Below are 26,423 nucleotides of genomic sequence, written 5' to 3' on the forward strand. Positions count from 1 at the left end.
TATAGATTTTTGGTGCCGCGATCTCGTGTCTTTCTCAGTGACCGTAGCAGGCGGCACGTGCTGGCAGTTTCCCTGGTCTGTTTCCAAATGGTTTTAGCAATTATGGATGATTCTTGCCCATGTCGATTATTAACCAGAATGATTTTTAACCATTCCTTCTACATTTATTATTTGACATTCTTCTGTAAAAAGAAGTGCTCGAATTTCTCCCCCACCAAATCCCCCATTTAAAAGTGGCTTTTAGTATCAGTGTGGACTCTGAATTCTTTTTTCTTCGATGTGTTCCCGTCCATTCATGTCATTATTTGTTTCGTTTTGATGTTTAAATTGCCCTAGATTTGGCCAGCGGGAGCCCGTTCAGACCGGCTTTTTGTCCTTATTTTAGCACTTTCTTGCTTTCTGGTGCAAAAAGACGTTCCAGCCATCTCTCCTAGGAGGTCAGATGTGTTTTAGTGGGAACGGTGTTTAGAAGTGAAGACCTGCAGGCACTGGGTGTGCGCGTTGCTGCCAGGGGTCCTGGCTCCTAGGCCTGGTCTGGCTTTTGAGAGATGAATTGAAGTGAGTGGTCTGCAGAGTCAGGAACTGAGGGAACGTGAATCGCAGGCAGTGAGCACAGCATGTACAAAGGCCCAGGGGCACATGTGTAGTGTTGGGGGGGAGGGGGCTGGTATAGCAGAAGCACCAAGTATGCTTAGAAGGAAAAGGGGCAGAGATGCTTTGAAAAGGTCGCTTTTCTTGTGTTCTAAACTGTTACGGATCTTAAAACACTGTTGATTCCATATTAGCTTTTCCAGGAATGAAAATATGTACCTCAACCCTAAGATTCCTCTTAGCATCAGAAGCATTAAATGGCCTTGGCTTGTATCCCTGTTCTATAAATGCTGGTAGTTTGGTTATTGAGTCATAAACCAAAACAAAGATTTCCTCCTAAAAATATAATATGCTGGGGAACCAGTTTTGGCTGCAACTGAGTCTGTAATTCTGAAAATCTATTATATTGGAGCAAAAGTAGAGCGTGAAGAGCTATTCTGAACTGGTCCAGTATTTTCTATGTGAACCAGGTCCTAACTTGACCTTCAGCCGTCCTTGTGGCCTCAGCTGCAGCCGCGTTTCTCACTGTATCATACTCAGGTGACTTTTTTTTATATATAGCTATAGTCACCATGCTGTATATTACATACCCAGGGCTTATTTATTTTATTTTGGCCACTTTCACCCATTTTCCCACTTCCTATCCCCCACCTCTGGCAACCGCCGGTCTGTTCTCCGTATTTATGAGTTGGTTCTTTTTTTTTCGGGTTCCACATATAAGTGCGATCATATAGTATTTATCTTTGACTTATTTGACTCAGCATAATGCCCTCGAGGTCCATCCAGGCTGTTGCAAATGGCAGGATTTCCTTCATTTTTATGGCTGAATAATATTCCTTTGTGTGTATACACCACATTTTCTTCATCCATTCATCTATCAATGGACCCGTAGGTTGTTTCCGGGTCTTGGCTGTTGTGAATAACGCTGCAGTGAGTGTGGGGGTGTGGCTATCTTTTCAAGTTAAGGGTCTTTGTTTCCTGCTGATAAACACCCAGAAGTGGAACAGCTGGATCATACGATGGTTCTCTCTTTAATTTTTTGAGGACCCTCCATGCTGTTTTCCATAGTTTACGTCCCCAAAGCAGTACTCAAAGTTCTCCTTTCTGCACACCCCGGCCAGCACGTCTCTCTCATCTTTTTGATAGTAGCCCTCCTAACAGGTGTAATGGGATAACTTCCTGTGGGCTTGATTTGCCTTGCCCTGATGATAAGTGATGTTGAGACCTTTTCATATTCCTGTGGGCCAGGTCATCACTTTTAATGTTCCCGGAGTCCCAATCTTACATTATTTTATTCTGCTGTAAATTAAAAAGCTATAAAGCTCGATAGACACAACATTTCTTATGGCTTTTAAACAACCAAAAAACCAAGACAGACTTACAAATATAAAATATTGAGCAGAACTACAGAATCCAACATAATTCAAATAATGAAATGAATGTGCTGTGTTAGATGATGCTTTCCTGAAACTAAGCTGCTGTATTTGGGGAACGTGGTAGTGACTTCTAAGACACAGATCTTTGGCGGTGGCACACCTGTGCTTTTGTGTCATGCGATCTTTATTTGTTTGTCTCTATTTGAAACACTGGGAAATCTTTGGTTAGTGCAAATGCCATGATGTTTCTCAGTCTTTTTTTTGCCAGAATGCATCATCATGGATTAAGTTTGCATCTGTTCTTTTTCATTGGCTCATGGCAAATAGTAACAACTGGTGTTGTATCATTAGCTGTTTCTGTGTAGCAAGCTGCCTCCACATTCAGTCACCTGGAACAGGGGTGGACAGACTTCTTGGGTAAAGAGCCAGGTAGGAAATATCTGACTTCGTGGACCATACAGTGTCACAGCTACTCAATTCTGCCTCTGACGTGCCAGAGCAGCCCTAGAGTGTTCTAGTAAAAGTTGTTTTATGCACACTGACATTCGAATTCTGTGTCATTTTCACATGATGAAATCTTCTTCGTTTGATTTGTTTTGAACTACTGAAAAATGTACAGGAGGCCGGCTTGGTGGCACAGCAGTTAAGTTCATGCTCTCTGCTTCGGCAGCCCAGGGTTCACTGGTTTTGATCCTGAGTGTGGACCTATGTATTGCTCATCAAGCCATGCTGTGGCCGTCATCCCACATATAAAATAGAGGAAGATGGGCACAGATGTTAGCTCAGGGCCAATCTTCCTCAGCAAAAAAAAAAAAAAAAAAAAAGGAGGAGGATTGGCAGGGGATGTTAGCTGAGAGCTAATTTTCCTCAAAAAAAAAATACAAATCATTTTTAGCTGGTGGGCCGTACCAAAGCAGGTGGTAAATTGGATTTAGCCTGCAGCCCTGAGTTTGCTGACCCCTGGTGTAGAGCAACAATCACTTATTCTTGCTCATGTATCTGCTGGTGGACTGCAGTTCGGCTGACGTAACTTGACTTGGCTGGCTTGCTTTGTTTCAAGCTGTGGGGTGAGCTGGGCTCCCCCTTGTGAGCCAGGTCTGCTCCATGTGCGTGCGTTCTGGGCCCAGACTGAAGGAGCAGGGGCCCTTGGGGAACTCTTCTCATGGCGAAGGCAGAGGCCTCAGAGGCAAGCCCACCCTCCCAAGCACATTTCAAGCCTGTGTTGCATCCTGGGTGTTAACATCCCATTGGGCCAAACAAGTCACGTGGCTGAACCCCAGGTCAAGGAGGGAGGAGGTTCAGCCACCATGACACAGTGCCCAGTGCCGAGCGCACCGGCCCAGGATGACGGGGACGGCGAGGACTGGCGTCCACCACGGGTGCCAACTCAGTCCTCTCGTGGGGCCCGAAATCTCATGATGATGCCCGTGTATTGAGTTTTTCAATGAAAACATTGAATTAAAAATTCTGAGAGAGAACTTTCGGATCTTGAGAAAATACCCACCGAGCCTGGTTTGAGAAACGCTAATTTCTAATAAACTTCTTGGTTTTAATAGTCAGAGATTTGGAGTTCCTGGGGTTTGAAGATTCCTCCAGGAGAGATCTTGTCTGATCGACACCCCCGGTGCCCAGTTCAGCATCCCGTAAGCCACAGTGGGTTCTCAGCAAATGCTGGTGAGGGTTGGTGGGCAACAATAACAGTAATAATAATAGCCTCGACAATAGCTGCCATTTATTGGGCACTAAAGGCTTTGTGTGTCTTGACCCTTTGTGTCCTCACAACCACACTGTGGGACAGGTGTTGTCCCCTTTTTACAGACGGGGAAACTGAGGCTTAAAGAGGCAGGTTACTCGTCCAAGGCTGCACAGCTAATCATGGGGCCTGGACTTCAACCCGGAATCCGGGCTCCTAATCTCTAAGCCCCCTGTGTGAGTATCTCGCCGTCCGCGTGGCATCCGCTTGGTCTTCCCGGCTCACACGGAGACCTTGCTTCTTCCGGGAACACTTTCCAGCATGAGCTATAAGCTTGTCTCCTTTGCCGTGTCTCATTGCTGTTGATGACTATTTGGCAGATTTTATTTTTTTAACAGCTTGATTGACATGTAGGTCACATAGCATACAATTCACCCGTTTAAAGTGTAGAATTCAATGCTCTTTAGTAGACTCACAGATACGCGCCACCATCACCACAGACGATTTTAGATCATTTTCATCACCTCGGGAAGAAACTGTGTCCTTGAGCTGTCACCCCACCCCTTCCCCCCTCCTCTCCCCATCCCCCCAGGCAACTACTAGTCAACTTTGTATCTCTGCAGTTTCCTCTTCTGAATCTTGATCGGAACGAGATCACGTGGTGTGCGGTCTTCTGGGACTGGCTTCTTCCACATAGCTTCGTGGTTTCAAGGCGCATCCTTGTCATGGCGTGTGTCCATTGTCGCATTGTTCCTTTTATGGCGGAATAATATTCCACTGTAGGATGTACCACATTTTGTTGATGGATTCATCTGCTGATAGATACTTGGGTTGTTTCCACTCTTTGGCTGTCGCGAATGATGCTGCTATAAACATTTGGGTACAAGTTTCTGTGTGGACGTCTGTTTTCCCTTCTCTGGGGTATCTACCTAGGAGTGGAGTTGCTGGGTCTCAAGGTAACTGTGTTTCATCATTTGAGGAACTACCCAACTGTTTGCCGGACCAGCTAGACCATTTTACATTCCCACCAACAGTACGTGAGCTTTCTGATTTCTCACATACTCGCCCACACTCGTTGTCTGACTTTCTGATTCTAGCCATCCTCGTGGCATCTCACTGTGGAGCGTTGGGTTTTTTCTCTGCATTTTCCCTGACTATCTCTTGTTCATTTCACTGCTTGAGGGGGAAGAGCTGCCCATGATGGATGTGCAGGTTGTCTACTGAACAACTCCGTGGAGGGCTTTTTCGCATCAGCCCTGCCAGCTGCTTCCCTCTGCCATGTTCACCTGGAAGACCCTTCAGATCTGCAGCATGACACTGAAGATTTGTTTCTTTCTAATTTCTCTCCAGCCACAGGTCCATTTGAATTTGCCTTTTTGCTGCCTCCCAGGTGGGCAGATTCTCTTGGCTCTCTCTCTCTCTTGCCCCAAGATCTTTCATCTCAGCCATAACGAAGGATTCAGGCCAGTGTGCTGATGGCTGCTCCTCAGGTTCTTGCTGCAGGGCCCCTTCCACCGGCTTCGCCAGCAGCCCGGTTCATCACTCGGAAGAGTGAGGCCAAGTGTGTTCGGAGGCAGTGGAGGGTGGCTGGTCCTCAGTCCGGTCCCAGAGCCGAGCACCTTTAACAGGCGGAGCAGGCGGTCTTCAGAAGGAAAGAGCTGTCCAAGCCCCATTTACCAGGTCTCCAGGGCTTTTCTGAAATTTGATAGAAGATAATTTTAGACCAATATAATGAAGAACTAGTTGCATTATCAGTTACATGGAGGAGGATGCTGGGGATGGGTTAGATCATGGTTTGGGGGCATTTTTGAGCCACCTAAGAAGTTATACTTATAGAGCAAAATTCACAAATTGCTGTGCATATTTTAAGGGACCCCGCGTCCCCTTACTGACTGACGTCCGTCCATGGACACCAGGCTGGGAACCCCCGGCCTGAATAATCTCAGAGGTTCCCTGCCAGCTTAAGGGTTCTTCACTCTATGTTTCTGGGCGTAACAGAGGCCAGAGTTCAAGTTCAAGTTCAGCCAGGCTCTGTCTCTCTCTTTGCCGGTTCCATTTGCTGGAGTGGCAAGTGGCTGGAGAACAGAGGTTCCGGGCGGAGCATCTGAGACGTGTGAAAGCGCCTCCTCAACTGGGAACAGCATCACAGATCCTTTTTGGGACCGCTTTGCCCTGAGGGGAGGCGCAGGGCTGAAATGCTTTATGGACTCGCCGGGTTCCTGCAAAGTTACCGGCAGGTTAGATTTTTGAAAACGCGGCTTCTGCAGCCTGGGGTTACGACCTGTCTGGAGGAGCCCCCCAGTGAATCCTCCATCACCACGGCCGACCTGCCGCAAAGCGGAACGTTCCACCCTGTTAACACGCTGATCCTCAGAGCAACTTCGCTCAGAGCAGGAGCAAAGCTGGAGGCTTGGAGAGGCTCCAGGACGCTCCTGGTCAGCTCTGACGAGGTCATTAGGGGGAGCCTGGGCGTCCACCCGTCACTGCCGAGTGCTTAGGAGCAGGGTCCGCGCCAGCAAGACCTGAGTGCGAACTCTGGCTTCCCCACGCGTTTCCTCTGTGGCCTCGGGCAGGTAACCTAACAGCCTGAGCCTCAGTTTCCCCATCTATAAAATGGGCATGACAATAGTCGGTACTTCGTAGAGTTGTGAGAGTTTCTGGGACCGTGTATCGGGGTCCTCGGCACAGGGAACTCGCTCCACGAATGGCAGCTGTTGATGCTTTATGGTTGACACCTTTATTAATTATTACCACGGTCGGAAACAGCCTTCTGATCCACATGGACCGTGCTCCACCCTGGGGGCCAAAACTCATGCTTTTATATTATTTCCTAAGGATCTGGCAGCATAGAATCATGTATCTTAGTTTTAGACAGACGTTCAGCGTCATTTAGGACATGCTGCCGCTCAGCGGGGAATCCTTTCTTCAGCCTCCCTGACAGCGCGGCGTCCAGCTCCTGCTTAAATACTCCCGGTAACAAGCAGCTCACCACCGCACGGGGCCACGCGTCCTGCTGTAGGGCTCTTCTGCACGCATTTTCCTGGTGCTGAGTTCCGGGCTGTGGCCCTCTGAGTGCACGCTGGTCCTGCTCCTGCGACCCCGTGTGGCAGTACTTCCTGTGTCTGATGACGGCCTTGCGTTCTCCGGCCTCTGCTTCCCCAGGCTAAGGGAGCTCCTTGCCATGCTGGTCGCCCTTCTCTGGTTAGGTCCAGGTTATCAGAGTCCTTTTCAGGTCACAGGGTTCAGAGCCAGGGCTGGTCCCAGAAGTGCCAGGTTCAGGGGGGCCAAGGACTTGACCTCAAGAGATGGGGCAAGGGAGACCAGCTTTCTGTGGTCTTGATTCCGAGCATCTGACAGCTCCTGGACCGTCTCACTCCCAGGACTGGAGGCCGTACCCCGCTCTCTGCTTAGGGTTGTCTGGGCTCATCCGTGACGTCGGCGTGGTCTGCATGCCCTGTGTGGTCCCGCCTGTCCTGCTCCCTCCACCTGGCCTCCCCTTGCCCTCCTCTTCTCTAAGACCTCAGCTTAGATTCCGCATCCCCCAAGAAGGTCCATGACTGACTTTCAGGTACAGACTCCAGCTCTGAGTCCCGCATAGCACAGAATTCCCCACCACGTTCCTGACCACAGGCTGTCCCGGTGGCCTCTCTTCTGTCTCCCCTGGACTGTGAGATTTGTGAGAGCAAAGACATTGTCTACCCAGGTCACCAGTTTATCCCCAGAGCCTGTCCCTGTAGCCGCTCTCCCGGTGATATTTGTTGAATGAATGAAAGCCACTCCCCCGGTGACATTTGTTGAATGAATGTTTGATTTAAGAAAATCCTGATTGGCAGGAAAGATAAGCCAGGAAACCTCCTTCAGCTGACCTCCGGATCTGGACCCAGTGGCAGAGGTCTTAGGCGGCTCCCTGTCCCCCCGGCTTCCTTCCAGGCCTCTCTGCCCAGTTGAATCATTACAACCAGTCAGCGTTGACCCGCAGACGTCCCACCGCCCAGATGAGTCATAACTAACATTTGGCCCCTTCATTAACATTCACAAGCATGATCACAGTGCCGATAGTGACCGTTGACGAGTGCCCTCCTCATCGGTCAGCATGGCAGTGCTCAAGGTTGGTTTTTACCCCATTTCACAGATGAGGAAACTGAGGCATAGCCAGTAAAGCCACCTGTCCAAGGCCACTCATTTGTAAGTGATGCAGCTGAGATGCTAATGCTAGCCGACTCCTCTGGCTCCGTCGTCGCTCTTCCTACCCACTCCCCGCGTCCCTGCTGCTCCTGCTACTGGCCCCGGGGGCTATTGATGCTGCTCTCTTCCCCCAGGAGGGAGAGGAGCAATCAGAAGATGCTCGTGTCAGGGGATGAGCTCTATGATAAAGTACATGGGGTTCCAGGGGCGGCTGAAAATGGGGCATCTCTGGGGATGCTGTTGGGGTCGGGGGGCCCGGGCTGCGTGTTTTCTCTTTTTGTCTGTCTGAGAGGTTTGAACAGCAAAGGCAGCCTAGTCTCCTAAGTAGACGAATGAAGGAGGAGCTTCATTGCCTTCCCTCTTCCCTCGCCTCTAGAGGGAACCAGAGCTGAGAGTGAACGAAGCTCTCAGACTCCACACACGTATAAAGATGCGCACGGTAGTGCGCCGCGTGTGCCGATTTCCAGGGAGTAGACGCCCCCGACCCCCGGGGCTGATTTCAAGCTGCCGGCATGACGTCACGGAGCGAGGAGGTGGGCGTGATGGGCAGGAACAACCATTATGTTTCTGCTGTACAGACACACAAGATGCCAGCATCCTCAAGAACGTAGATAACAGTAAAGTGCAGTAAGATGATCCGGGAGCAGTAAGCTTTGAATATCCATTACCTTTTGAAAAAATATAACTTATGGAATTGTAAGTTTATATAGTTTAACTTTTAATAACGGCTGTGTTTAACTGGTTCATGAAATTCCGGAAAATTTAACACTCAGCTCTCCTGGGCCAGTATGAGCGAGCTCCAACACACCACTCATTTCCTTTTTACTAAATAGTAACACTGTATAAATTTTTTTTGTTAGCTCCCTTTTTACTTAAGACGTTCTTCCTTTAATCATTCATTCATTCAACCACCAATATTCTACCCAGTGCCATGTGCTGTGTCAGGGACCGGGGCCAGGGGCCGGCCCCGTGGCCGAGTGGTTAAGCTCATGTGCTCTGCTTCAAGGGCCCAGGGTTTCACCGGTTTGGATCCTGGGCACGGACATGGCACTGCTCATCAGGCCACGCTGAGGTGGCGTCCCACATGCCACAACCAGAGGCCCTCGCAACTAGAATATACGACTATGTAGTGGGGGGCTTTGGGGAGAAGAAGAAGAAGGAAAAAAAAGAGAAGATTGGCAACAGATGTTAGCTCAGGTACCAATCTTTTGAAAAAAAAGGAACCGGGGCCAGGCCACCATCGTGAATGGGCTAGCCCTGTGCTTTGCCCTCATTAGCTTAAGGTCTAATGAGGGAAATAGTCACTTACCAAATCAACAAATAGATAAGCACCATCAACAACCAAAATGCAGCCCTTAATTAGGTCTCTAAAAGATGTAACGGGATGACGTCATAGGGTAATCCTGACGGGGGGCAGGCGTGTGGAGGTCAGGGTGATGGCGGGGGAGAAGCCACTTTAGGTTCAGGTCAGGAAAGGCTTCCTCTGAGGAGGTGATGGAAACGAGACCCAAGAGATGAGAAGGGACCAGCCATATAAAACTGAATGGGAAAAAAGTGCAAAACCCTGTGTTCGCTTGGGTACCATTTCTGAAACTTGACATGTGCGCGCTGTTTATCCAGCCGTCCTTTACAGTAAAAGCGAGAAGGCCCCCTACCGCCTCGGGATGGTGGGTACCCGGGAGGGGCAGGCCGGTCTTCAACTACATCTGGGCATTTTCTTGGAGCCGGAGGAGAGAGAGGTCTGGGACAAATATGGCTGGTGGGAATTTTTGTTGGCTCCAGTTGATAGGTGTGGGGTTGTCAGCTGTATTATTCTTTATAATTTCTGAATGCTTGAAATATTTCCTGATTATTGTTTTTTTGAGAGTGAGGAAAAGAGGTTGTAGGCAGCAGACCCGCCCAGGGTGAAGGGCCGTCTCAGATCATCGTGGCTGCAGAAAAGTGAAGGGGGAGACCGAGGCCCCCGAGAAGCAGGGAGGCACCAGGTCATGCGGGGACCAGGCGGGGACCAGGTCCTACGGCCTTGAGGGCCTGCGCACGAGTGCGAATGTTCTCATAAGTGCGGTGGGTCCACTCTTCAGCGGTAGAGTGACGAGATGAGATCTGACTTATGCTGATGAAGGCGTCCTCTGGCTGCACGGGGAGAATGAGGAGAGTTGGGAATGGCCTCAGGGAGGCTAGTTAGCATCTCTTGTGCCGCGAAGAGAGCAGGAAGCGGGGGAGAGACAGGTTCAAACCTCACTGGAGGACCATCCCAGGGATTGGAAATGGGCGCTGAGAGGGCGAAGAATGGAGGATGGCTTTCCGCCTTTTCAACAGCTTTGTGGAGCTATAGCTCACACGCCGTACACTTCACTCGTTTCTAGTGCACAATTCACTGGTTTTGGGTAAAGAATGACTTTTTTTTTTAACCTGAGTGGATGGTGTATCAAATACTGTGATGGGATAAATGGAGGAACGGGCTCGGGGGCGGGGCCTGAGGTAGGTTTGAGCTGCTCCTGAGACGTCGGGGGGTGGCGCGGGAGTCAGGGGGGCAGTTAGGTATTGACGTCTGGGGCTGGAGGTGAAAGTTTGGGAGGGATAAATAAATCCGGAGTGTGGGAGTGGATGTGACTCTCCACAGAGTACCGGCCAAGAAGGTGTGTGTGGAGAGGAAAGGAAAGGAGAGGGAGAGAAGGAAGGGGAGAGGGAGAGAAGGAAGCAGAGAGGAAGGAGAGAAGGGAAGAGAAGAGAAGGGAGGGGAGGGGAGGAGAAGAAGGAAAGAAAGAGGAGGTGATCACAGAGCTGAAAGCGAAGGCCCACGGCTCCGTCTAGAGCAGGCAGAGGTGACGGTCAGTGGCAGCTGCTGAGGGCAATACGAAGTCAAAGTGTCCCACGTGAGGTGGAGAGCGAAGCCACGTGGACTGCTTGAAGTGAGGAAAAGCAGGAGAGAAAAAGAGAGACAGACAGACAGAGAGACGCCCACTCAAGATAAGCCCCACACGAAATCTCCGAGACTAATGAAGAAAATTAAGGTTACAAAGACAGCTTCCAAAAATCGATGACAAATGAATTCACTCTAATTAGAATAAAAATTGTAGTGTATTCTGAAAATGAATTTAAAATAACTGTTTAGGGTCTGTATCAGGAGTAGTTTTGACTGTGAGTAATGGAGATTCGAAATAACAGTAGCTCAAGCAACACAGGAGTTTAGTTTTCTTTTATGAGCACATTCTAGGCCTGATGAGTTGCCTCTGCTCCACAAAGTCCCCAGGAAACCAAGCTTGATCCAGCTTGTCACTTCACTGTCTCAATGCTTGGATTATCCTCATAATCCAAGTTGATAGCTAGTGCTCCAGCCATCACATCTGCATTCCAGGCAGCAGGATGGTGGAAGGGTATGTATCTGCTGTCTTTTGAAGAAGTTTTCAGGAAGCTGACACATGACACTTCCACCTACATCCTATTGGCCAGAACTTAGCTAGAGGAGAAGCCAAGACATGTATTCTGTTACTACAGGTAGCCAGGTGCCCAGTTATAATCGGGGGTTCTGTTTCTGTGGATGAAGGGGATAATAGATAATGAGGGCTAATTAGCAGTCTCAGCCTTAGGATCCTCACAGAAATAAAGGAAGGATAACATCTGTTAAAAAAAAGCAAGACAGTGAGTTTTGTTTGTTTGTGTGAATTTAAAACCTTTGCTCTTAGAAAGACACCATTAAGAGAAGGAATAAATAACTTACAGACTAGGAGAAAATATTTGCAAATGATATGTCTGATAAGGGACTTGTATCACTTTATATATATATGTTATTCTGAAGAAGATTGGCCCTGAGCTAACATCTGCACCAATCTTCCTCTATTTTGTTTGCGGGTCCCCACCACAGCACAGCCGCTGATGAGTGGAGTAGGTCTGTGCCTGGGAACAGAACCCAGGCCACTGGAGCAGAGCGTGCTGAACTTAACCACGAGGCCACAGGGCTGGCCCCTCCAATTTATATTTTTTAAAAACTCTCAAAACCCAACAATAAGGCAAAAACCCAACTTAAAAAACTGGGCAAAAAATTTGAACAGACGCTTCACCAAAGAAGATATGCAGCTGACAAATAAGTGCATAAAAAAGATGCTCAGTATCATTAGTAATCAGAGCAATGCAAATTAAAACCACAATGAGACACTGCTTCATACCTGCTGGGATGGCGAAAATAAAAGACTGTGCATACCAAGTATTGGCAAGGATGTGGACCAACTGGTGGGTCCAGACACTGCTGGTGGGCGTGTGAAATGGTGCAACTGCTTTGACAAACAGTTGAGCTGTTTCTTGAGAATCAAGCCTATACTTTGGTCACATGCTGTGACCCAGCCATTTGACTACTAGGTATTTGCCAAGGGAAATTAAAGTGTGTGTGTCTATACAAAGACTTGTAAGGGAATTTTCTCTGCGGCTGTATTTGTAGCCAAAAACTAGACACAATCAGATGTCCATCAATAAATAGATAGAAAACCAAATCGTGGTACACCCAAACAATGAAATACTACTCACTGATACAAAGCAGTGAACTCTGATGCCCACAGCGATATGGACAAATCTCACAATGATTGTGCTAAGTGAAAGAAACCAGACACAGCTTCCATTTGATTCCATTTATATAAAATTATAGAAAATGAAAAGTAATTTATAGTGACAGAAAGTAGCTCACTGGTTGCCTGTGGATGGGGACAGGAGGCACAGAGAGAGGAAGGAAGCAGAGATAACGGGGACACGAAGAAGCTCTTGGGGGTGATGGAATCGTTTGTTATCTTGATTGTGAGGATGAGTGTACCCATTTGTCAGAATTTATCAAATGGTACATTATATGTCAGTTATACTTCAATAAAACTGTTAGAAAAGGAAAAAGAAGGACCATGTCATGAAACAAAAACAGGGAGGATGATTGAAAAAAAAAAAAAGATGGATGTGAAAAAGAACGAATTAAAAATTCTGGGAATGAAAAAGATTCATTGCATTAAAAGTACTTGTTAAAAAAGGACGGAAAAAAAGAAAGGAAGAACTTCAATGGATGGATAAATTCTGGACTGGACACAGTCAAAGAGAGAATTAGTGAATTGGAAGAGAGTTTTGAGGAATTTTCCCAGAGCATTGCCCAAAAAGATAAAGAGAAAAATAGGGAAGGATAGTTACAGGACGTGGGGAATAGAGTGGGCTGTTCTCATATATGTTTAATAGAAATTCTACAAGAAGAAGCTGGAGAAGATGCCTGAGAAGCCATACTCACTAGCATAAAAGCTGAGAATTTTCCAGAATTGAAAAAGAAATGGAAGTGCTCATCAAGTCATGAGGAGAATTTTTCAAAAGGAAATCTCCACCTCAAAACCACATAGAGAAACTGCAGAAAAATCAGGAATCAAGGGCAAGTCTGCAAATTTACTGTAGGGAGATTATTATCCACAAATGAACAACGTTAGAGTAGCACGAGGTTGCTTAAGCCCCTATGCAACCTTTTTGGAAATCTTCAAAGCGCTCGAAGAAAATAAAGCTTCATCTGCTTGGAAGCCCACACCCAGCTGAATTCTGATTCAAGAGAGGTGATGAAATAAAGACAGTGTTACAGAAGACAGAAGGACCAGCCCAAACCCCGCGGCTCTGGAACGTTCAGAGACTGGGGAGACGGAGAGGCCTCTCCATCACACGTGCCGGCCGGTCTCCACAGAGACAGTGAGAGAGGCGGGCGGACGCCACCACGGGAGGCTGGAGGACATGCTGCTCCTCAGCCGCGTGCTGCTGTTCCCTCCAGACAGAGCCGGGAGGTGTGATTCCTGGCCGGGCCCAGGTTTCAGTCCCGCTGCGGTGGGGGCATCGTGGCTGGGGGGCATAGGGCAGGTTCTGTGCGGTCGCAGATGGGGCCAGGCCCGGGGCCCTGGTTTGGGGAGGAGCCCGAGGACACGAGCCCCCTCTCAGATGGCCCTTTCTAGACTGTCTCTCTGTCTTCCAGATTGTGGACAAGAACAACCGCTACAAGTCCATAGACGGGTCCGACGAGACTAAAGCCAATTGGATGAGGTGAGTCCTGCTCTCTGCAGATTTCCCGGGAGCCCTGCCCGAACTCTGGAAAGGAGGCCGAGGGAGCGTGCTGGGCCCGTGGGGTCTCCAGTGGTGGAGGCCCAAAGGCCCGGGACTGCCTATTGCAGGGTTTGGGACGTGTCTAGCTCTGGGGTCCCTCTTGCTCCCCCGGCCTTCTATCAGGGAGCTCGAGGAGGCCTGAGGCCAGGTCAGTGGGCTCCAGGGACCCCTAGAGACTGCATACTTGCCAGTGTCTGAAGTCCCCAGGCCCCTGGCTCCTGACAGCATCCCCGCCGAGGAGGGCTGTCCCTCCACCCAGGACTGGGACACCTCTCACAGGGCAGACTCCTACTGGGGTGGGGCACAGCGCGTCCCAGGGCAGCCACCAACAGTGGTCTAAATGGCCCCCATGGAGAAGGAGGCTTCCGGCACATTCTCTAGCTCGGTTTTCGATGGGTGCTTGCTGCCCAGGCATAAGTGCTTTCAAGAGTGGTTTTGCCGTGGTCCGGTGTTTGGGACAGAAGTCTGCACTAGCAGGATGCTTCATGGCCAGCCAGAGGGAGCGGGAGCCTGGCCCAGGGCTGCCTGGAAGCAGCTGAGCTGAGCCTGGAACCATGGGCTGAGCGTGGGGCTCTGCTCTTAGTTCTGGCCTCTGGCCTGTGTGCTGTGCCAGGACCCTGCCTGGAGGGGTCTCTGGGCTGTGGGGAGGTTGGACTTACCTTGTGGCCTGCTTGGTGGCCTCTGTCTGGGACCCTGGAGCATTGGAGGGAGGGTTGAGTCTGGGTTGGGAGAGAAAGGAGCCCTGGGTGGCTGGACCCAGGGGCACAACCACGCTGTGAATCGGGCCACCCGTCGGCATCTATGCAGCTCCCTGATTCATGGGGCTGGAGGGGGCGGAGGCAGGAGAGATTGTGCTTGAAGGAGGGCGGGGAGGGGCTTTTCGGAGGGAGCTTGCTGCCTGTAAACTCTGAGACTATTCCAAGCACAGGAGGAGAAATTGGCTGGAGGTGGGGCATCCATGACCAGGTGTCCTGTCCCCTTCCGCACGGCCTCCCTGCCCACCTGTGTTCCCAGCTGAGATCCGCTGAGGGGCGGGCCTCAGTCTACACTCTCCAGAGCACCTTAGGATTCATGCTTTCATTTGCTGGGGCAGCTCTTCTCACTGCCACTGAACAGGTGCAAAAGCAGAGGCACCCAGGGCGCCTCAGGTCCCTTTCACGTCATCCCATCAGCCGTGCCCTGACAGTGGCTCAGGACGGCGATCGACACTCCCAACAGCCTTCCTCTTCTCCCTGACCGCTGGGTGGGGATCAGCACGTACACCCCACCACCCATTTACAGGGCAGACCCTGTAACGGGTGCCCTCGGTGGGTCAGCGGCCTGGCCCTCCCGGGTCTCACAGCTCCCACTGAGGAAGATGCCTTTTCTAACACAGTTGTTGAATGAGGGCACAGCTGAGGTGCTGCAAGGCCCAGCAGAACGAGGAGGGGGCCTTTGAGCTGGGCCTTCAAGGGGCCAGGAGTACGTTTGAGGGCGCTGTGAGCAGAGACACAGAAACGAGGACCAGGCGTCCCCAGGCCGTTGGGTGGGCTGCATGGCCCAGAGCCCGGGCCTGTGCTCGCGGTCCCGATGGCCCCCGTCTGGCTCTCGCAAGCGGAGGAGAGTGTGTCTGAGTGTCGGCTGGCATCAGGGCTTCCTCCCGTTGCTTTCAAGGCTCCTCAAGCTTTGGCCGGTACAGCCGATTCTGTGTCGCTCTTCCACCCGTCTCTGATCTCAGCTTGGGGACGAGGCTTTCTGCAACCCCAAAGAAAGACATCCCTCCTCTGGACTGACTGAGTGGTCCTCTGGCACCCCAGAGTTTCTGACTTCCCTGGGCCGGGCTGAGCCCGGGGCGTTGGTATTTCGTAAAGCTCTCCACGGTGATTCTGAGAACCCCTGCTCTGTACCGCTCTTCAGGTCACAGTGGTCAAACTGAGGCCCAGAGCAGAGCAAGGTCTGACTCGCCGTCATGCGGTCCGTGGCAGAGGCAGGATGTGAACCCGCCTCTGGACTTCCGGGCTAGCCTTCCTTCTGCTTGTGCACAAGGGACCGGGAGGAGTGTGGCTTCCCGGGCCTTGTGTGGGGTGGGTTGTGGGGCCACGACGTCGCTGGCGTGGGATCTGACCTGCTCCTGCTCCCAGCCCTGTTCTGATCCAAGATGGCGCCAGGGTAGTCACAGCCGGTGGGCCCTCATCTCACTAAAGACTCAAGGAGATGGTTGAGTGGGTTGGGGTTGGGTGTGTGGTGTGTTGCCATGGAGATGCCCTCTGGTGTTGTTGGGGGGAAGCCAGTTCATGCTGGGAACCTCCTTGTCTCTTAAGGTACACTTTCCATAGCTCCTTCTTATTTGCAGACACCTTCGCTCGGACTGTCCCAGCTTAGGGTCTTGAGGGTGACCGAATGATAGTCAGTTTCTTCAAAGAACAAGTGGTGGGTGGGAAGAGAGCTGGTACCCACATAATGAGTGTTGACTTTATGACATCCCTGTGCTGGATGTTCCGTGTTCATGCAATCAGTGGGCGGAAACCAGGGGCCGTTCTGCTGGCTGGGGGCATTTGGCCGTGCCCCGGGACGTTCTTGGAGTCGCAACTCTGCGGGTGAATGCTGCTGGTTTCTAGCAGACAGAAGCCAAGGGTGCTGATCAGCATCCTCCATTGCCCAGGACGCCCCTACCCCACTAACAGAATTTTTCCAGCCCCAAACGCCAACGGTGGCCAAACGGAGAATCCCCCATGAGCCCCTGGCAGCAGCCCTGGGAGGTGGCAGTAGTTACCACCCTCTTTTTACAGAGGGGGACGCGGGATTCGCACAGGAGACGCAGCTTCTAGTCCCAGGCCTGTGAGTGCAAGGATGGGGCCCTACGCTGTCTGCCCGGGGAACAGAGCCCCAGCCTTCCTCTCCCGCTTCCTGGGCCGTGGTATCCTGGTGGGTGGGGTGGGAGGTGAGGGCTGAAGGATCTTTGTGCCCCTGGCCTCATTGTGGTTTCCGCGGCAGCCAGAGGCACGAGTTGGGCTCCAGGTTCCCCTCCCTACCCGGTTTCTCTCTTGCATGGATCTTCGGGACATTTTGGCATTAGACAAAGGGTGGACAGAGCCACGCTGTGGAGAAAGTGACTTCCAAAGCCAGGTCACATGTGGGAAGGGCCACGCTGTCCCCTTGCCCGGGGCCCCTGGCTGTTCTGTGCAGATGGAAGCCGAGGTCACTCCTGGCCTCCAGCCCAGGGGAACTCGTCTCCAGGAGGGAGCTCGTGGGCTCGTCACATTGCACCCATGAGCTGCCCCAAATCCGCAGATGCCCACCTCAACAGGAGCTGCCGCCAGCCAGCGCTCCAGTTAGAGGGGAGCCTGCACATGCCCAGATGTGGGGACTGGGCGGGGACTGGGGGACCAGGAAGGAGAAGAGAGCCGCGGGACCAAATAAGCTTTCTGTGAATACACTGTGATGGGCATCACCAGAGGCCACACACCACAGAGGCCCAGTGTAAATAGTCTCCCTGTTTAAATGTCCTTCCTCCGAGCCATTTATAGAGGCCGCGTGGGATCCTAACCCTAATAAGGATCCTTTGTTCCTGTTTAGGGCTTTAAAGCTCCTTGACATCACTATGCTCCCCCTGCCCCCCCGACCAGGTTGGTGTGGTCGTTATTCCCGGTCCAGGCAGTGGGAGAGGTTGAGTGAGCTGCCCTGCTCGCCCAGCCGCTCAGAGGTCAGGCAGGGCCCGAATCCGAAGGCGTGTGACTCGGGCCAGCGCTCCCACCCACGTGCACCGTGCCGCTTCCCGCCCTCTGAGGGGTGCTGGAAGGGACCTCTCGGTAGGAGGAGGGTGTGGTGGTGGTGAGCGGACGAGGGCGCCCTGGTCCCTCCCGGCTCCCCAACTGGTGGCCGGCAAGTAGGAAGGAGGAGGACCACCCGCGTTGACGGTCATTTACCCAATTGTGCTTTGTGGGATATTCAACCCAAGGAATGTGGCGCCCCTGGCCGAGCGCAAGAGGAAGCCCAAGTTCTCGAAGGAGGAGCTGGACATTCTGGTCACGGAGGTGACCCGTCACGAAGCGGTTCTGTTTGGGAGGGAGACCATGCGGCTGTCCCATGCCGACAGGGACAAGATTTGGGAAGGCATAGCTCGGAAAATCACCTCCGTCAGCCAGGTCCCCCGCTCCGTCAAGGACATTAAGCACAGATGGGATGACATGAAACGGAGGACCAAGGACAAGCTGGCCTTCATGCAGCAGTCGCTGTCGGGCCCCGGGGCCGGGGGCCGGGCCCCCACCGTCGTGCTCACCGCCCACGAGAGGGCCATCGAGTCTGCGCTGCTCACGGCCCGTTCCCGGCGCAGCTTCCCCAGGGTGGAGCTGGACGGCACGGACAGCCCCTCGACCAGCAGTGAGTACCGCCCTGTTCCCTGCCCCGAGCCCCCGCCGGCTCCCTGGCGATTTCCCATGCACCTGCCTTCTCCTCTCTTCCGTCCCTCTCTGTCTGGTCCAGTCCTCCCTCCTTCTCCCTCCTCTGTCTCCTCCACCCCTTTCCGTTCATTTATTTAGCATATTTCCTGAGCACTGTGCCAGGAGCTGGGAAGACGGAGTCGTATGTAAAACCTATGCTGGCCCTGCTCTTGGGGACTTCCAACTTTAATTAAACGATTGCACGAGGGAATTTGGAGGGAAGGAATGAAGGATGGACACAGGAAGTCCTCAGAGCAGGGCTGACCTCGTGGGCGTGCGACCGGTGCCCTCCCTCGGGGCCCTGTGTCACGCGGGCTCTGCTGGGTTCCGGGCTCTGCTCTTGCCTTGCGGAGACTCAGAATATTCATGCATTTTCATTCTGCCTTTGGCCCTGTGAATTGTGTGCAGCCATTCGGAGGGCGGGGGGTGGGGAGGGGGTGGAGGTGGCTCTTCTCGGGCCTGGGGGAGGCTCCCGGGAGGGACCGTGGAACTGAGCCGGGAGGTCGAGCAAGAGTTAAGGCGGCCGGGCGGCGTGGGGCGCAGCAGAGGGGAGGGGAGGGGAGAGCAGAGCCTCGCAGGAGAACAGCATGTACGAGGCCCCACATCAGGAAGGCGCTTGGCACGTTCCAGGAACAGAGAGCAGCCAGGGAAGCGCAGAGCAGAGGCCAGGGGGAGGGGGTGCTGGAGGAAGGCAGCCAAGTCTTCAGGCCCGGGCCCTGGAAAGCTCTGTCCTCTTCCTCCGTCTGTTCCCGATGTCTGTATTTCTGTGTGACTTTCTGCTTTCTGTGCCACGCTGCCTTCTCCCTTACTCTTCACCTCTCTCCTTACTCTGCCTCTTCCTGCTCGGGCCCTACGGCTCCCAGATCCCTCTCTCTGTGCTCACCGGGTCCCCTCCCCGTCCCAGGTCCCCCTCCACCCCCTCCTCCCTCAGCATCTGTCTGTTTCTTTCCCCTCTGCTTGCCGTGTCTCAGGACAGACTTGGGTGTGGAACCTCCTGGCCCAGCCCGCTGGGGTGGGCATCCTGAGGGGCTGTAGTTGGAGTCGGGGCTCACCAGAAGGGGGAGCAATTGAGGCCCTTCGGGGCTGGGGGTGCACCCCCTTCAGCTCTGCTTCTGCACACACACGCCCCCACCCTCAGGCCACAGTCCCAACTTGGGGGCCTCAGAGAGACAGAGCAAGGCAAGAGGGTCCAGGGGTGCCGGCCACTGGCCAGCCTGGGGACGGGGGTTCAGAGACCCGGCCTTCCCATCCCAGGCCCTGTGCCTGGCCATCCTGCTCATTTCCCTTCTGGCTGGGGCTCCTGACTGGTGGCCATTCAGAGTCAGGTTTTCAGGACTGGGAGGGGACAGACGTGAAGACCATCCCTGACTTCCTCGTTTTCCAGACCACGCAGTGAAGCTCCAGAGACAGAAATGACCCCAAGAGCCCAATTTAGAATCAGAACTTGAACCCTGGTCTGCCAGCTCCCTGTGATGATTCTTCCCAATTAAGAGGAAGAGCAGGGGACCCTGCCCCCAGTGAAGTCCGTTCTCTAAACCCTGCCCTGCTCACTCTCTGTCTCCCTGGGAGCGAAGTAACGAGGTTACCAAGTGTGACCCAGGCTGGGCAGGGGGCCCGGGACCCCTCCGCCGCGGGCTCGGCCAGCCCTCCCTCCGCCGGCGGTGGACCAGCTGTTCCAGAACTTGGCCCGGGGCTCAGTGGAATGAGGCCCTGGAAGAGGGGAACAGCTTCACCTCAGCCCGCCCTGCTCCTTCCAACCCTGCCACGCCAGAGGGGTGTCGGGATCCTGGGGGTGGCCGCTGTCCCACCAAGAGGGGTCCCCAGGCACCAGACTCTCTTACTGAGCCGGCCCAAATGAGGCCCCAGGACTCTTGCAGGAGGCATGCGGCTAGGGGCACGAACAATCCGTCTGTCTTCCCCATCACCTCCCCTTGGGTGGGGGCGGGGGGGGGGTTGGAATTCAGCCCCTCGGGTACAGGCAGGGAGGGTGTGCCTGTCCGTAGGGGCAGCCTGTGTGTTTTTTATTCCTGCCATGGCAAGGAGCTCATAGCCTTGATCATGGCAAAGCCGAGGCCCACGTGTGAGGGGCTGGGCCCCTCCCTGGGTCTGGCTGCAAGGAGCAGTCTGTCTGATGGTCCCTGCGTGCCGCCAGGCGCTCCTGGGTGGGAGCGACGTGTCTGCCTGGGCTGCCCGCCTTGGGGGACTGAGGGGACGTCAGGGCTGGTTGCAGAGGCGGCTTGCCTGCTCTGCACTGGCAGGCCTTGTCTGTCCTGGCGCCATCCTTTCCCGCCTCCCGCCTGTAGGCATCCCCCTGCCGCGACTTGAAGTTGCAGATTCCAGCAGGGCCGCAAGGGGGCCCCCGGCCACTCAGGAATGGCCTCCTGGAGGCTGGAACTCAGAGCGGCCCAGAGCATCAGAGCACCTGTTGGCAGGTGTCGCTCTCCCAGCTTGGCAGAATGCCTTCATCTTCCTCTCCCGCGTAGTCTCCTAACAGCCCTGCTCGGGGCGCAGGTGGCTGGGGAGGTAGCTAGAGCAGCTGTTGGTTTTGCAGAAACTGAGTCGCAGAGAGAGGAAGAGAGCGATGGGTTGGCACGCTGTCACTGAGATATGCCGTCACTGGGGCTGGGGTCTCCAAGTCCCCCGACCTGTGCCCTGCTCAGGCTCATCCTTCTCCCCAGGGACGCCTGGTGCCCGTATCTTGGGGTTTGGGGAGCAGGTGTTTCTCCCCGGTGGGGTGGGGAGCGGGCATGTGCTGAACCGGGCTGAGGGGTGGCAGCGGAGGGGGATGCTAAGGTGATTCTGGGGGTGGATCCAAGCCGTGGGCTGCCCGCTTCCTCCCTGTTGTAATTGCCCTTCTTTGTTTCTATCCCCCAAGATGACGAAGACGAGGAGGCACCCGGGCCCTCCCGGCAGCCTCTGCGGGGGCCCCGGCCGCGGTCACCAGAGGAAGAGGCCTGTCTGGCCAGGCCCAGCCTGCTCCGCTCCTCCTCCTCCTCAGACCAGTCCGAGCCCATGGGCGCCAAGCCAGAGGCCCCGGCCCGGCCCTCGCCCCAGGCCCAGGCCGCCTGCAGGACCCCTCGGCCACACCCCAGCGCGGCCAGCACGGGCCTTGACTGGCAGCTCCTCCAGGCCCACGCCCAGCAGACGGAGGCGCTCCGTCAGTTCTGCCAGGAGCTGGTGACCGTGCACCGGGACATGGCCAGCAGCATGCACGTCCTCAGCCAGGCCATGGCCGAGCTGACCAGCCGCGTCGGTCAGCTGTGCCAGACGCTGACAGAGATCCGGGATGGGGTCCAGGCCTCTCCTCAGGGGCCGGCTGGGGCCGCCCCCACGGGCTCCACCCCTCAGACCGAAGAGCCACCGGCAGAGACCTCACAGCCTCCCCCGGCACCAGCCCCCGCACGGACTACCAGGTCTCGGAAGAGAAAGCACAATTTCTGACCCCGCCAGTCTCCCTGAGGAGGAAGAGGGATGGAGAAGGGGTGTCTGGCCAAGAGACGGGGGCTAGTCTCTCGTGTCCAGGACACTTGGGGGTGCTGGGGGCTGTCATCTCGCCAAGCGCAGGCTGGCTGCCCTGTGCTCTAACAGCATGTATTCAGCCCCACTCCCTCATTTTTGGCAGATGTTCTAGATTCAGGAGAGGCCACCCGCTTGAGGCTTGCTCGGCCTGGAGGGCTCGCCGCCTCTGATCTGCACCCCGTGGTACCAGGCTTACGGGGAAGGGGGAGCATCTGGATGGAATCCTGCTTGCCAACCTCAGGGCTGCTGCGCCAGCCTCCCAGGCCCCGATTCTGCAGCTTCTGAAGGGGGTGAGGCCTGAGGATGGGCACGTGGGGCTCAGCCCTCCCAGGAGGGGTCTGTCCGTCCCTCCCCCAGGGCTCGGAGCCCCGGCGGGTGGCGCCCCAGCCTCCGCCTTCCGCTTGCCATGTGCGTGCGCTCAGCTGCTGTGCTTGCCTTCTGTGGCATGGGGAGAAGAATGGGATGACGTCGGAGGAAAGAGAAGACGACCTGGTGTTCTCAGAGGGCCCTGTGCACTCGTGCCTGCATTTGCAGATGTGTGACCTCAGTGGGTTTTCGGGACAGCTGGAGAGGCAGCCACGTCCGGTATTATCATCATCATTATAACCATCATCATCTGCATTCCACAGATGACAAATGACACCGCAGTTAGTTGGGGGGCCAGGACTGGAAGCCAGGTCTGGGGATGTCTCCAGCTCCCCATCAGGGGCCAGATCTGGAGTGGGGAGGGGTGTTGCTTCTTGCCTGCCCCGCCTCACCACAATCCTGGTGCCAGGGGAGGCAACAGCTGCATTAGGAGGTGAGTCTGTCCACCCGGCCCCGGCACTAAGGCTGATGGCCAGTGGCTGGGGGAGACAAAGGGCCCAAGTCTTGGGGTCCACAAGGCAACCCCTCCTCTGGCTTCTAGAAGAACCCAGAGCCCAGGAGGGCTCCTATCTGTTCCAAGTTCAGCATGCCTTGCCCCTGCTTGCTTGGGCTGCATATGCATTAGCTACACACATCTCTAGCTTCCTGTTTCGTTCTGGAGTGTGGGGAGAGAGGCTGATTCCCAGAGGGAGGGGGGGAGGTGGGGGTGCAGATGCCAGCTTGGCTCTGACATGGGCGCAGCTCAGCTCCATGCCCTCGTTGCTCCCTGGCCTGAGGCTGACCGTAGGAGAAACTGTCATACCCTGGCCCTCCACCCTCCCACGCCTGCCACCCTGAGCCTTAGTGGGAGCTGGGAGGACCCCAATACCCTGTGCCTGCTGGGGTGGCTCCTGGAGGGCTGCTTCTAAGCCTAGACCAAGCTTTGTCCCATGCAGGGAGAATGGAGGGCACTTGCAATGTCCCTGTGTCCTTGGCTCCATCTCCCCATTCTGTGGTTCTTTAGGGGTCCCAGCTACCCCAAACTGAACATGCCCCTGTCGGATAGCCCAAAGGCTTGATCCTTGCCTGACATTGCCCTGCCCTCCGATGCTGGAATCAAAGATTGCCTTCCCAAGTATTTTTGTTAAGATGGCAATAAAAAGAAATTGATCTCTCACTTGGAACACACCCAGTCTCCAGGATCTTTCTTTGGAGTGTATTCTCTTTCTTCGCTTCCTGTGCAAACCTCGAGGCCCCTAGAGCAGGGGTTATGATGGAGGAAAGCCATGCTATAGAGACAGGCTCCGGGGCTGGCGTTTTTCAGATCCCAGAAGCGCTCTGGTGCCCTGTATTCAACACCGTGCCAGCCCTTAGAGGAGAGGAAAGCAACTGAGGGGCTGAGGGAGTCGAAGCACCCTCCTACCCGTTTAGCTGCAGTGAAATTCTCGACACATCAAAAGTGAGATGCTGCTAAGTGGATTATAGCTTTTGTTCCCTGAAAGGAGTTAGGGGTCCTGGAAAGAACATCACTGTCTCTGGCAGGAGACACCAGAAGGGGCAGGGGCCGTCCATCTGCCAGTGGATCTTAGGGACCCCTCCCCGAGGTGTGAACTTTTCTTGGACAGCTCCCCATGGACCCTGGTGTCTGTCTGTCACAGGCAAGGCCCTGCCCATCGAGATCTGAGGCTTCCCAAAGTCAAGGAAGCAGCTTCCTCTGGCTCCAGCGGGGCGTCTCCTCAGCACGGCGGTCCGTCCACCCTCTGCATTGCCCTGGCTTGTTCACCGCGACAGGGAGACGCTCTCCCAGGCAGGATGTCCCCAAACCCCCTTGCGTTTCTGGAAGGTTCTAGCCTGCCTTTGACCTCTTGGAATCCAGGTCATCTTCTGCCATTCTTGGCCAAAAAACATGGCCATGGAAATCAAGATTACCCGATTTCCAGGAGATGCAAAGATGCTGGGAAACGGGGCCCCAGGTCTTCCCCACCAAGGTCAAGTGCTAAGCAGGGACTGGCTGGCCTCTCCCTTTGGTCCTGGGGATGCGGGGTGGGTGGGGGCGTTCAAACTGGAAGCAAAGGAGATAGAGAGATGAAGGGACTTACCGACTTTGAATCGAAAAGACTTGAGTTTGTTTTTCTTGGCTTCCGCGCGGGTGATGGGGAAAGCATGTCAACGCGGGAAGGTGAACCTGGGGCCAGTGGATGGAAATGAAGGGGCAGCCAGTTTCAGCTTGATAGGGAAGTCCCTCCTAGGGGTCTGGGGCCTCCAGCCGTGCCAAGGACTGGCTGGGTGTTGTTCTGCTGGAGGCCGGGTGACCGCCTGGTGGGTGGGTGCCTGATCCAAAGACCCTCCCATCCTGGAGACCTAAATGCATGTGAAAACACAGAACTGCCTCTTCTTGGCCAGTCTTTTCCCATTTCTGCCTCCAGGACAGCCTCCTTTCCATCGGAGCCATCCCCACCGAGCAGGGGAATCTGAGTCTGGCCTTTGTCTGTTTCCTCCGACAACATAGATGCCCCGTGAGTTACTTTCTCTCTTGACTTGGAACTGATAGCCATTTACTGGCACAGCTAGAAAATATGGTGCACTTGATAAGATGCAGTGGGTGAGGCTTGAGAAGCATGGTCTTAGCGCTTATCTATCCAGGACCCAAAGTCAGCTGCGTCCATCCATTATCATCGTGGAAGGTTCAGTTCAGAACATGCCCCCACGTCTACTCCCGCCCCCTTGAGTGCTTCCAAGGTCCCCAACTCCGTGGGTCTGACTTGAAATGCTATCAAATGAGAGCTAGCATTTTCTAGCCCCTCTGATATACTCTGTGTCTTCTCTCTAAGGAGGTAGTGACCGAAACTCAACAAATAGAAGATGCCACTCGCTGGCGGCCATCTGTTCCAGGGAGGGCTCTCGCTCACCGGCAGCCGTGCGATGGGGCAGGCATGGTCCTTCATAAAGGGCTTGCCCTGTGGGGACAGGAGGATTCTGGGAACGGGTCCAGCCTTTGGGTGGTGCTGCTAAGTATTTCAAAGGGGCAGACCTGATTCGAGGCACTTGGTGCCAGGACTTAGCTGGCTCCACATCGTTTCACCTCAAAAATGCTATAGCGTAAACATCTTCTCAGGGAACTGGGTTGTTCTGAGTCACTGAGACTTGCCATATATATCATGTTTCAAATGCCAAGTTTCCAAACAACCGAATGCAACCAGATGCTGAACAAATTTTGATCGGTCTTTGAAGATACTTTGTGATCCATCCAAAGATTTGGGGTTCTCTGCCTAAATGTTGATGCTAGCTGGGTAGGAAAACACCAGGGGGTGGAAAGGGAAACTGACTTGAATCTTTCTAAACCTCTGACGTACTCTAGACGTTGTTCTTTTGCATAAATCTTCCTCATCTCTTTTGCTCTCAAAGTCGAGCGCCAGAGAAACTCATTCCAGCCTAGAGCTCGACGGCTCTTTAGAAGCCGAAGGAAGAGCGGACGGTAGCCTTCCCTCGTATTCTGTGATCCGAGCGGTTCTTGTGAGAAAAAAGATGAATGAATGGTTTGCCTTCCGTATGAGGAAGTAGGAAAGTTTGCATGTAGCTCAGTTCTATCCTGTGCTAACCACGAGCTTTATTCACTTTGGGTGTCAAACCCCAGACTCGTGCTACACTGGGGACTGGAAAATGTTCCTCACGTTCAGAAGAAATCTCAGATACAGAGAAAGGGCAGGCTCCCACAACCGGAGAGCTGAGAGTGGGAAATGTTAATTTGGAGAGAGTTCTCTGGGCTAGGGGTCCTCCTCTCCTTTCCTCCGAGTTTTTCGTTAATAACATCCTGGCTGGGCGTCACGCAGATCAGATAGTCTTCAAGCTCAGGGAGACCAGCACTCACGTTGGGTGCTGACACGTACATAGGTGCGTTGGGGCTAAGATCCTGGACAAAAGTAAGTTCTGGGCTCTGAGCGCTGTAGATCTTACAAGTCCCGCCTCCACAGGGTGGAGCTTGTGGCTCGCTCCCCACAACAGGGGGACGCAGCCAAAGCTAGTGTGTGCGTTCCCATCCTCCCGGTTCTTATGCCTGCCGGGGTCTCTGCTACATCCTGGTGCCACAATGCATTGTTCCCTGGACTTGAGTGGTCCCCCTCGTAAGGTCACCGCTTCCTCCAGGGCCGAGTAGAACAGAGTGCACAGGAGACTGTCCAGAAGGGAGCAGGATGGAGG

At 53.9% G+C, this 26,423-nt stretch overlaps 1 protein-coding gene across 5 annotated transcripts in view; it reads left to right on the forward strand.

Annotated features, from left to right (window-relative positions):
- Positions 1 to 26,423, forward strand: part of PRDM11 (PR/SET domain 11) — an 83,877-nt gene that overhangs the window by 40,455 nt on the left and 16,999 nt on the right. For 4 of the 5 annotated variants that reach the window (XM_070564887.1, XM_070564885.1, XM_070564888.1 and 1 more), the window contains exon 5: positions 13,817 to 13,884. In XM_070564887.1, the coding sequence (XP_070420988.1) occupies positions 13,817 to 13,884 (68 nt within the window). Of the gene's footprint in view, positions 1 to 13,816; positions 13,885 to 17,881; positions 18,304 to 21,237; positions 23,415 to 26,423 lie in introns of those variants that run through there. The other variant, XM_070564889.1, reaches the window with a different exon arrangement.

The sequence above is a fragment of the Equus przewalskii genome, chromosome 11 (genome assembly GCF_037783145.1).
Source record: "Equus przewalskii isolate Varuska chromosome 11, EquPr2, whole genome shotgun sequence".
Lineage (NCBI taxonomy): Eukaryota > Metazoa > Chordata > Mammalia > Perissodactyla > Equidae > Equus > Equus przewalskii.